This window comes from Sphaeramia orbicularis, chromosome 21 (assembly GCF_902148855.1).
Source record: "Sphaeramia orbicularis chromosome 21, fSphaOr1.1, whole genome shotgun sequence".
NCBI lineage: Eukaryota > Metazoa > Chordata > Actinopteri > Kurtiformes > Apogonidae > Sphaeramia > Sphaeramia orbicularis.
In genome coordinates, this window is record NC_043977.1 from 20,926,490 (window position 1) to 20,936,976 (window position 10,487).

General features: G+C 40.1%; 1 protein-coding gene across 1 annotated transcript; it reads right to left on the reverse strand.

Annotated features, from left to right (window-relative positions):
- Positions 1-1,477: 1,477 nt before the first annotated feature.
- nr4a2a (nuclear receptor subfamily 4, group A, member 2a) lies at positions 1,478-8,407 on the reverse strand. The gene is made up of 8 exons (XM_030125460.1): positions 8,253-8,407; positions 7,622-7,723; positions 6,555-7,426; positions 5,993-6,122; positions 5,670-5,833; positions 5,093-5,295; positions 4,745-4,923; positions 1,478-4,604 (listed from the first exon to the last, which is right to left on the reverse strand). The coding sequence occupies exons 3-8, from the start codon at positions 7,422-7,424 to the stop codon at positions 4,348-4,350; spliced, it is 1,803 nt and encodes a 600-aa protein (XP_029981320.1). The 5' UTR covers positions 7,425-7,426; positions 7,622-7,723; positions 8,253-8,407; the 3' UTR covers positions 1,478-4,347.
- Positions 8,408-10,487: the final 2,080 nt, after the last annotated feature.

Consider the following 10,487-nt stretch of genomic DNA (forward strand, 5'->3'; position numbering starts at 1 on the left):
CTTGTCGCATCCCTTCATCCTTCATACATGGCTGCTGAATTGATTGTCTGTTTAGTCCTATGAATGATAAAGCTGCTCTGGGCCACAGGCTGAGAGGGGCAGACACGGCGCTCTTCCATCTATATGCAAGGTGGATTTCTTTTCCTGCCTCACCACTTGGATTTCAGCTTTTTGCATTATTTATTGGACAATCATCAGCATTTCAATACGGTAAATCAAATAGTCACAGTAATATAACTATAGACAGTCGTATCCAAAGGGCCATCATTCAACTCATTATTCATTCATTTTGTTTAGAGCTAGAGTCGGCCGGACTCATGAGATTCATAAGTTGTGTAATCAACATGTTTTACTGCGGACTCACGGAGCAGAATCCTTCACTGTCTGAGCAGAGGGAAAGGTAACACGAAAGGATGGAATTCAGAGGTTCAGAGAAGAAAGTAGGAGCAAATCAATGAAAAGTGATGGAGAGTTAGAAGAGATGCAGCCTTTTATCACAAATATGTATGTTTTTAACCACAAAGGATCGCTTTTAGGTCTTGGGTGCTTAAAATTGAGCTTAATGTAACCTTTTATGCAGAAGATTTACAAAATATTCATGTCATTTACATCTAAAGTAGTAAAAACTTTGAGTGCTTATTCTTTTACACTGAGTTTTATGTGAACTTCTGCGTCTTTATTCTCACTTATACTGCTGCTCTCAGGTCTTTGTTGGTATAGTTTAAGACATACTGCTGCCGGTGCGTAACTCCTGTTAAAGCAGCCACAAGTTTTCCTCTTCAAATGTCTACCAACTTCTCACACAGAACAAAGGTGAAAGGTCGAGTACTCTCCCCGACACTGAGATCAGATAAAGCGACGGTTTAACACGTTTGCTTCACAACTTCCCAATCCACACGTCGGACCTCTACACTATGGAAGCAACGACGTTAATCTGGGAAAAAGTGTTGAGAAAATGATTTTTTACAGCTGGAATATATTATACAATGGTTTATTTTTGCTTCAAGTGGCCCTTAATGTGTAGAATATTTGTGTGTAATTTGGCTGGATTCTTATCATTGCACTAAATATAAACACAGCAGAGTTCCACACCTTGTCTCTGCGAGTGGAACGCAATGTGAATTTGTGACATCATGTTAAAGAATTTCACAAAAATGCAGTTATATGTTGGCGAAGACGCAACGTAATACGTGAGGATGTGTGTAAAATGTAAAACACAACTTTAAGAAGCAGGTGTGCATTTATATTTAGATTTTTTTTGCTTTTGGACTCTTCATTTTCCACTGACTAAACTTAAAAAAAATGCAAAATAATGTATTTTCTTAGTCAAAGGCCTGCTTATACTGGCATGATCATGTCTAACCTTCTGTTCGCATCAAGAGTGTGGAGGAAATCAAGCCTTTTGGTCTTAATGAATTTCGTCCTGGAAGTCCTCCAGCTTATATAATCATGCACAAACACTGACAGACGTCTTAGCTGCATGTGTCATGTTTTATTGTGTTGAGATAGACATTATTTAAAACCTAACTGTACTTTGAGTCAATACTGGAAACTTATGACATTGTAATGAACCCTTTCAACAGATCTGCTAAATGTCAGCAAACTGGTTCTGAATGTAATCCCAATTTGCCTTGGAATTAGCACTTTAGAGTGACGATCTAATTATTTAGACAATTTATTGCCTGCTGCTAATATCTCTCAAAATAAGCTGTTCCCTTCATCTTGATCATGTGATAAATGTGGAATCGCTGTGGATAAGTCCCAGACATGCCTCAGAGCCTGGCGTCACTTCTCTGATCTGATAGTCGAAAGTAAAGGGGATTTGACAGCGGCACTGCTTCACTTCGTGCACAGCAATCAGTTCCGTTTTATATACGTTCCTAAATGACTTTAATTTCCTCAATTAGGCCCAAACACTGCGATGTACACATCTGAGCAGCAACATGTCAAAGCGGAAATGTGGCTTTCGGGGGAAATCGGTAAATGCAGATAAAGGAGAGATTTTTTTTTCTTTCTTTCTTTCTTTTTTTTTCTTTCTTTCTTTTCTTTCTTTTTTTTTTTTTTTTTCAATTGACTGGGATCATTATTGGTCGGTAAAGGCAGGTCTTACGCTCCCCGGGGGGGGCGGGGGGGGTCTGACGGTAATAACAGGCTTACTTTAAAAGAGCGTTAAAACAAACAAGGCCATGCATTACAGTTGGGCCGATTTCTAAGCCTCCTGATAGAAAAACCTTTACTTTACATCTGCAGAAATAAGCCATCTGTTTGTGCAAATAGTGAAGAAAATACAAAATCAGTGAAGGGCTACGATTTGAAGCGCGGAGTAAAGTTATAAACCCGTGCGTAATCCTGTTGCGCCTTTACGCAGCGTGTTGTTCATCACATGGAATCGATTGTGTTTTGTCTTTATTTGTCATCTGCAAGAAATCTGCCTTTTTTGGAGTCAAAATGTACTCACTTTAAAAGATCAGTGTCTGACTTTAGGTGTGGAAGGATCAGGTCTGTGTCTGGACAAAGAAAAGGCGAAGAGATTTCTTAAAAAAAAAAAAAAAAACTTTCAATATTTGATTCTTTGACTCTCAGGCAACAAGTAAAGACATACATGTTTCTGTTGTGAATTTTAGAATGTTCTCCTAAAATAATTACTCAAATTATTTTTATGTGTAGGGAATCGTCATTACTAAATTTAAATAAAAAATGACCACACATTATTTAACATTTCTCAAATAACTGAAAGTAAACCTTCCATTCAGGGTAAATGTTTCCTTAACTGTATTTTTTTTATTTTTTTCCAGAAAATATCCGCTCATTGTCGGCTTAAATTAACCGACTTAAATGTTCATATAATAAATTATTTGAAGACTCAGAAACAAATGTTTGTTTAGATAAAATAAAAGAATTTCAGATTAAAATGGAACCAACTCAGGCCTACTCGTCGTCTGCGAAAATGTGAAACTCAGTTGAGTGATAAATAAATCCAAACAATTTTGCATTTAGATTAAATTAAAAAAAAAAAAAGCCTTATTGTTATTATTATAATTATTTGCAAAGTATTGTGTTTTTGCAGACAGGCCTGTAAGCGCTGATGACAATATTTATTTTCTCATTCGTGCACAAGTAAGACATTTTTTTTTAATCTGAGAGGTGTGGATTTGCAGAATAAATTAATTTCAGAGAAACTATTTAGCAAAGAATTGATTTAAAAGTTTTATTTGTAAACATTAAATATTTCTTTCTCTCTAAAGTTTTTGAGCTCGGCACCAAATGCCTTACAGAAGTTGTAAGTACATCATGATGTCAAAGATGTGGGCCTATCACACACTCATGAATCTCTGATATAAGATGGGGATTTTCATTTCCAAACGTGTTAAATCATAACTACCTAGACGTTTATAAGACATAAAACATAGACAACGTGCTCAGCATGAACTTGGATGGTTGGAAATCGTTTAAATTGCACCATGCTTAGTGTAGCTCTTGGCAATAGAAATAATAAATATATAGAAACGTTTATATTCAACAGCAACAATACTTACAGCACATACAAACAAGGAATGTCTGACAGTTTTACAAACACCATGGGTCCCTCATTTTCTATACAGATGAGATATTTTCCACATATGCGTCATACGTAAAAGGAGTGCCATAACTACGAATCTGTATCAAATCTAGCAGACTACATAGTGTCCGGTATATATTATATATAGACATCACCTCAGCAAGTGCCTATAAAAAAAAGAAAAAGGAAAGAAAAAAAAAAACCTAGAACATGCGTTGTCTTTTCTGGATACTTTTGGGATCCTGTCAGAAACACATAGGCACGAGTCAGAAAAGAAAAGAAAATTAATCTTTTCATTATAACAAACTTTGTACACGTTATAAATTGATGCATTGGTGGCATCACATAATCTATCATAATATACAGTGTGTGTGTGCGTGTGTGTGTTCGTATATATAAATGGAATATATTACATCTGAGTATGCAGAATCAGTAGAGCCGATGTTAAATAAACAGTGAATGACTGCAAGACCGGATTAAATTTGTCGGCAATTTGTCCAGTGGAGCGAACCTCCCCGTCATGTTTCACTTGTTTGGCACTCAAAAAAAAAAAAAAAAAAAAAAAGGAAAAACAGTTTCAAAGAATTAAAAGGCCTAACATTGCAATCACACTTTCTGCCTCTTGCTCTTGTTAATTCTCCCCCATCACTCTTTACTCATAATAGGGTACTGTTGTTCTATAAGCTACGGAGCTTGCAAATATTCAGAAATAATAGGTTAAAAATCTGCCAAGTCTGACTCAAAACAGTCTTTTGGAAGTTCTTTGAGGTCTCGCCATCGAGTCAGACTCAGAAAGGTAGGGTGTCGAGGAAAAGTTTGTCAATTATTGCTGGCGGAGGGACTAGGTCTTCTAGTTTTAAGTAAAAGATACGCTGCAGACCTTGGGTACATAGTGTGCGCAGTTCAGGAAGCTTTCCCAAGAGTTTTGAAAGGTAGTTGGGACGATTCAATCCACCCCCATTGAATGTCACTTGATCTTTGAGGCAGTTGACGATCTTGTTTTGGAGATCCTCCACCCTCTTGGGTTCTTTAAGCCCATGTCGCTCTGAAATAATTAACAAAAAAAAAAAAAAAAACAGCAAATGATGACAGAGAATTGATTTATTGTGCAGATGTTGCAACAGTTAGGGGATGATTTCAAAAAAAAAAAAAAAAAAAAAAAAGGATGAATCCTGTTGAACCCACCTGTTACCATGGCCAGAGCTGCGATGCAGGAGAAAGCTGAGATGTCTATGTTCATGCTCTGCAAATTGGAAGAAAACTCCACGATTGCGTCCACCCACTCTCCAAATCCGCGGACGCATTGTAGCCTGTGTAGCACCACGCCATTACAAAAAATAAGTTTGCCTTCCACAGGATTGGACCTGCAATTAATAACAAAACTCCATTAATTACGCTTGGCAATAAATGGAAATTTAAGAGCCGTCTAATTATTGGGCAGCTAATAAACCCCTAAGCAATGAAGCTTGAAGGAGGAGTTGATGATGAGGAGCTGGACTGTTTGATTTGATTTTAGAATTACGCATCTTTTACCTGTATGCCAGTCGCAGGACGAAAAGTTCCAGGAAGGCTGATTCGAACAGGAGATCTTGATCCTGCTTCGGCAGATCAGAAAAGCCAGGGATCTTCTCTGCCCAGCTCCGGATGATCTCCATGGAGCCCGTCAGGAGATCATAGAACTGCTGGATGTGCTGCGTGTTGTCTCCAGTCATTTGGTAGTCAGGGTTTGCCTGGAACTGGAATTTAATTTAAACACAGCTTTAATGAGGCCCTTTAAAATATATAATCCGTGAAATTGCAAATGCCCATTTCCAAGAGAAAGAGGGTGCCTTTTTGCTGTTAAATTCATGTCTTCTTTTTATTAAGTTCTCTATTTCAGCCCGATTTACTCAGAGAGAGGGAGGAAAAAATCTGCCACATTAAGAGTCTGACAAAGTTAGGAATTAAACGACGTATTAGAGAAAACTTTCGACGTCGTAAATTGTTGCATGAAAGTAGAGCTCGTTTAAAAAAAATTAAGATATGAATGTTGTTCCGTGTGTTTTCAGTAGTTTCTGGCTTTTTCAGATGTTTGAATGTGCTGTGTTGTGTGTCCTTTTGCTGTACTTACTCTGGAATAATCCAAAGCAGACATGGAGGGGTTGGAGTCCACATGGGCCCTGACCAGTGCGCTTATGAGGCTCACAGGCGGCGAGGGTGGGGAGGGCTCCTGGGGGCTTTTGGGTTTGGAGGGTAGCCGTCCTCGTCGACCTTTCAGATTATCCGTTCGGACAACTGCATTAGTGAAAAATATTAAACACGTAAATCTTAAATATGAATTGAAATTGTTGTGCGTAAAATGCGAATAAAACAACAGCGGTTTTTACGCACATGTTGATGCCAATCCAGGGATATTTTAATTCTGATTAGACATATTTTAAAACTCTGTCGTACCTTCTCTCACCATTCCGACGACAAGGCACTTCTGGAAACGACAGAACTGGCAACGATTTCTCCGGCGTTTGTCAACAGGACAGTTTTTATTTGCTAAACACACGTATTTTGCATTTTTCTGAACGGTGCGCTGGAAGAGAAGGCAAAAAGAAATGTCAGACTGCAGGCCTGTTTCCAATGATAGAAACAATACAGAAACACACACACTGTCTTTTTCCTTTGGACTGACACTGACCTTAAAACTGAAAAGATGCTTTTATAGCTGTCTCTTCTCTTGTCTGTGCTCCATGAACCCAAAAGGGGAAGTGACAGCGAGCAGACCCATGTCTTGTACATTTTACTTATTTTTTGGGGTCTGCTGTCATGTAAAGTTTTTGAATTAACTCTGTTGCATGACTGTATTTAACACAATAGGAGGCTTTAATTAAGTGGTCATGTTTTACGCGGTAATTGTTTGGTAAAACGGTGCCAGTTACAGACGCGCAAATAGTAAAAAGGAGCAAACACATTAACTTTAATCTTACAGAAACACTCATTTCTCATCACTGTCATATCAGCCCACCTTGAAAAATCCTTTGCAGCCCTCGCAGGTTCTCACTCCATAATGCTGGCAGGCTGCGTTGTCCCCACATACGGCGCACAGACCCTCGTTTGACGGAGATCCTCGAGACGGGGGCGATGGCACTTGGCTGTCCACCAGCTGGTGCCCGTGGCCGAGCTGCAGAGAGTGTGGAAAGGCCAGACCAGCCTGTTTCCTTATGGCGCTCGGCACAGCGAAGCTCTGGCCATCCAGGCCGCGGTGCGCGCCGGGGTTGTCGTGGTTCATGGAGACGTGGAGCGGGCCGTCGAACCGCATCTGACAGCTGGAAACCGGAGTACCGGGGGGGGACTGCTTGAAGGAGAACAGCGAAAGCCTCGACACCGGGTTCTTGCGCTGGTCGATCATGTGAGAGGTCGCCGCCACATAGTTCTGGTGGAAACTGTGGAGAGATCCAGGATCCTCCCACATGTGATTGGGCTGAACCTGGAAGTTTGGTGTGGTCGGGGCATGAGGAGAGGAGGGTTTGAAGTACATAGGCCCAGAGTGAGCCATCATTTCATCCGACTGAGGAGGCAGGTGGCTCTGCTGATGGTAGTTGTGCATCTGGACGTCCTCCACCTTGATAGAGGACTGCTCTCCAGAATGCGGCATCTGATACAGACAGGGCGGTTTAACGTCGTAAGCGGTGTTATAGTTGTCCATGAATGTACTGAAACTTGGGAGAGAAGTGGTAGCTGTGATCTCAGTGTTGGTCAAGTCCATGCTAAACTTCACAAACTCAGGTGTTAAGAAGTCGCAGCTGTATTCTCCTGCGGTATGGTAGCTGTAGCTCTGGGAAGCAGGACTAGCTCCTTGAGGTGATGATCCATACTGAGCCTGGACGCAGGGCATGGCTGCAAACCAGACGGATAAAAAAACATCAGAATATCCGCAATAAACTGGGCATCAGGCAGTTCCTTCTAACTTTGTCTGGCACAGAAAATCCACTCTCAGTACTTTTAAGACAGTGAGGAATTCCACAGTAAAATCACATTCATCAGCAGTCATCTGTATTTGCAAATAAATGAGAATAATTTCACATTTCCTACCTCAAGTCTTCTGACAGTTTTTCGGTGACACTTGAAATGGGTATTGTCAAGAGTTGTATGGGTGTCAGGATTCAAGAAAGCGGCTCTGTTCTGGATCTTCCCCTAATGAAACACATAACTCTGACAGTTACTGAATTATAAAATACAATAAAGGACTTTTTTTTTAAAACAATAAGCGAGATCCCACATGATATGAGAAACTAACACAAGTGCGTAAAAATCGAACCAAAATCTTATTTGTCACAACTTCTTACAAAACAGTCATTGCTTAGTTAGTTAATAAAATACATAAACCACAAAATCTATTCCGTATTTTGTTACTATTCTATAAATTCAGCTCGGTTTTTTTTATATCAAGTGTGGGATTCTTGAATATGACCAGACCAACTTCGTGCAGCTGACAGCGGCAAACTTAAACCACAAGGATGCTGAAAACGCACGAGAAATCTAAGTCACACATCCACAAATATCAGCCGAATGAGTCGAAATCAGAGTATTTTTTTTAATCATTCCAGCTGATCTGCGACAGGAGGAATAATAGAAAATATTTAAATGGCTCGTATGGATGCGGTACAAGTAAAGCGCATAATACGCACAGACGGAAAAGAGAAATCGGAGCTGTTAATCTTACCTCTTTCACATCAGGATCGTGGATTTCAATCCATGCGATAAGCACACAGGGGGTATTCATGAAATTCTGTAAAAGCTCCAAATCATGAGCGTCGGTACCCAACAATACCAGGCGAACCGTGTGACTCCGCGCACTGACAGCGACACCAGCTTCGACTACCCACTCTGGCCAATGTGGCTTTGTTTATGTGAGCTCCGGATACCGTGGCCCACGTGTTTCACGGCACGACGTCATCGGCATCGACACTGACATCCACCAATCCGCTGGGGAACTTTCTCAAGCCCCAATTTTTCTGGTGAGTATGTTTGTCTTGTGGTATGTGTTCTATGTTGCTTCCCACATGGACATTAGTAGAGATCTGGTGGAAAGTAAACCCACCCCACAGACACCCCACACCTTAGGCATTAATCTCTTTTATTCTAATATGATCAAGTCTGCAAAGGAAATGATGTGGATTGTCATAGTTTGTGCGCATAAATTAACTTTTTCATGTGCGTAATCTGTCATTCTGCACAATTTGAATGCATATAAGGTGATATTCTGCTTTTTTATCCATAATAGGGTAATGTAATTCTAATAAAAGGCAGCAAAACGACCTCTAGTGATAGGCTTTTCCTGTATATGCATTGGCCGATTGTTATATTTTTAGTGTGAAGTTTTAATGAGTGTACATTGGCTCATCTAGGCACAGTTATGTCACAATGAGCCTGATACACCAGACTCACTACACTTGTATGAAAGAGGCCTAATGAAGCGGAGGTCAATATTATTCTTCGTTATCTTCTGACAGGATTTTCTGTATTTCAATTGTGTTCCAAATTTAGATCTCATGGAAGGCTGTTTTTTTTTTTTTTTTTTTTTTTTTTTTTTTTTTTTTTTTTTTGCGGGGCGGGCTGCCTATTCATAGAGCTGATAGTGTATGTGAGCTGCTGGAGGAGGAAGGGGGGATAATTAGTGGGCCTGTAGCCAGTTGTCATAGGGGAACCAATTTAGTCCCCAGAGAGGGAAACGTGATAGGAGCGGGCAGAATGGAGAGTGACGCAGAGAACGCTCAAGTTGACGCAGACGCCAAAATAATCTTTTGGCCTTATTGTTCTGCAGCGATGGAATTACTGATCTCACTGTAATCTTACACTAACACCTTGTAGCCAATCACGTTGACCATATTTTCTAGATGCATACTGCAGCACAAAGTGAGCAGAGGAGTGGTAAAGATGTGGGCATGCATGCATCTCACCACAGCATCATGCATTCATCCACTCATGTTGTATTTTACGCACTACAGAGCACTTTGGGTTGTTTTGCTTCTCAATGCACACACACAGGCAGGCTGAAATAGAAAGTAACTGTGTATCATGGTTACACTCACCTCTAGAGGACACTATTGTTCACCACCCATACATCAACCAGCTCCTGCTTCTTACAATTAACCTTTTAATTAACCTAACCCCATTAAGGCTGTGTGGTCACGCCCTGTCGTTTTCAGGTATTCTGTCTGACAGGATTTGTAAATTACAAGATGAAGACGGTGCATTGTTGTTATGAGGTGTAAAATAATCCCAAGAAAAGTTCCTCTTAAGACAAGTTGTTCTCTTGGATTTTTAGGGACTGTCAGATGTTCCTAGTGTAAACCACAGACAGGAACCTAAAGATGAACATACTGAGATCAACACCAAAGGTCGCTGTGTAATTGAAATGTATTTACATCACATCTGCATAACAAAATATGAAGATGCACTGGTCACACTGCGTGTATCCACTGTTATCCACTTACCATTTAGAGTTTAGAATGAAAACACAATTAGCAGCTTAATTGGCCATTTTACTGAAGAATAATTAACTTCCCATTTATATGCGCAATTAATTGACAGTCCTCTGAAAGTGAAGTATTATATAAATAAAACTTAGTGCTCTGTGGGGTTGTATTTTTGATTAAATGTTTGAACATACATTTACTGAGATGAGCAGTGTGTGCAGGAGTGTGGATGTGTGTGTGACGGACACAGGTCCACACAGACTCCACTCATCTGTTCTTCTGCAGGTATAGGATTCAGAAACCTGCAGGAAATACTCTGTTAGTGGATAGTGTTTCTGCCGCCAACTTCAGGTCATAAGAAATTACAGCTTCCACTTGATGGTAACAACTCACACCTGTTTTATGCTGTTTTATACCAATCACTTTAACTTTTCAGAAATGTGAACAGTTTCTGGTCCATGCAAACTGCACTCAAGTGG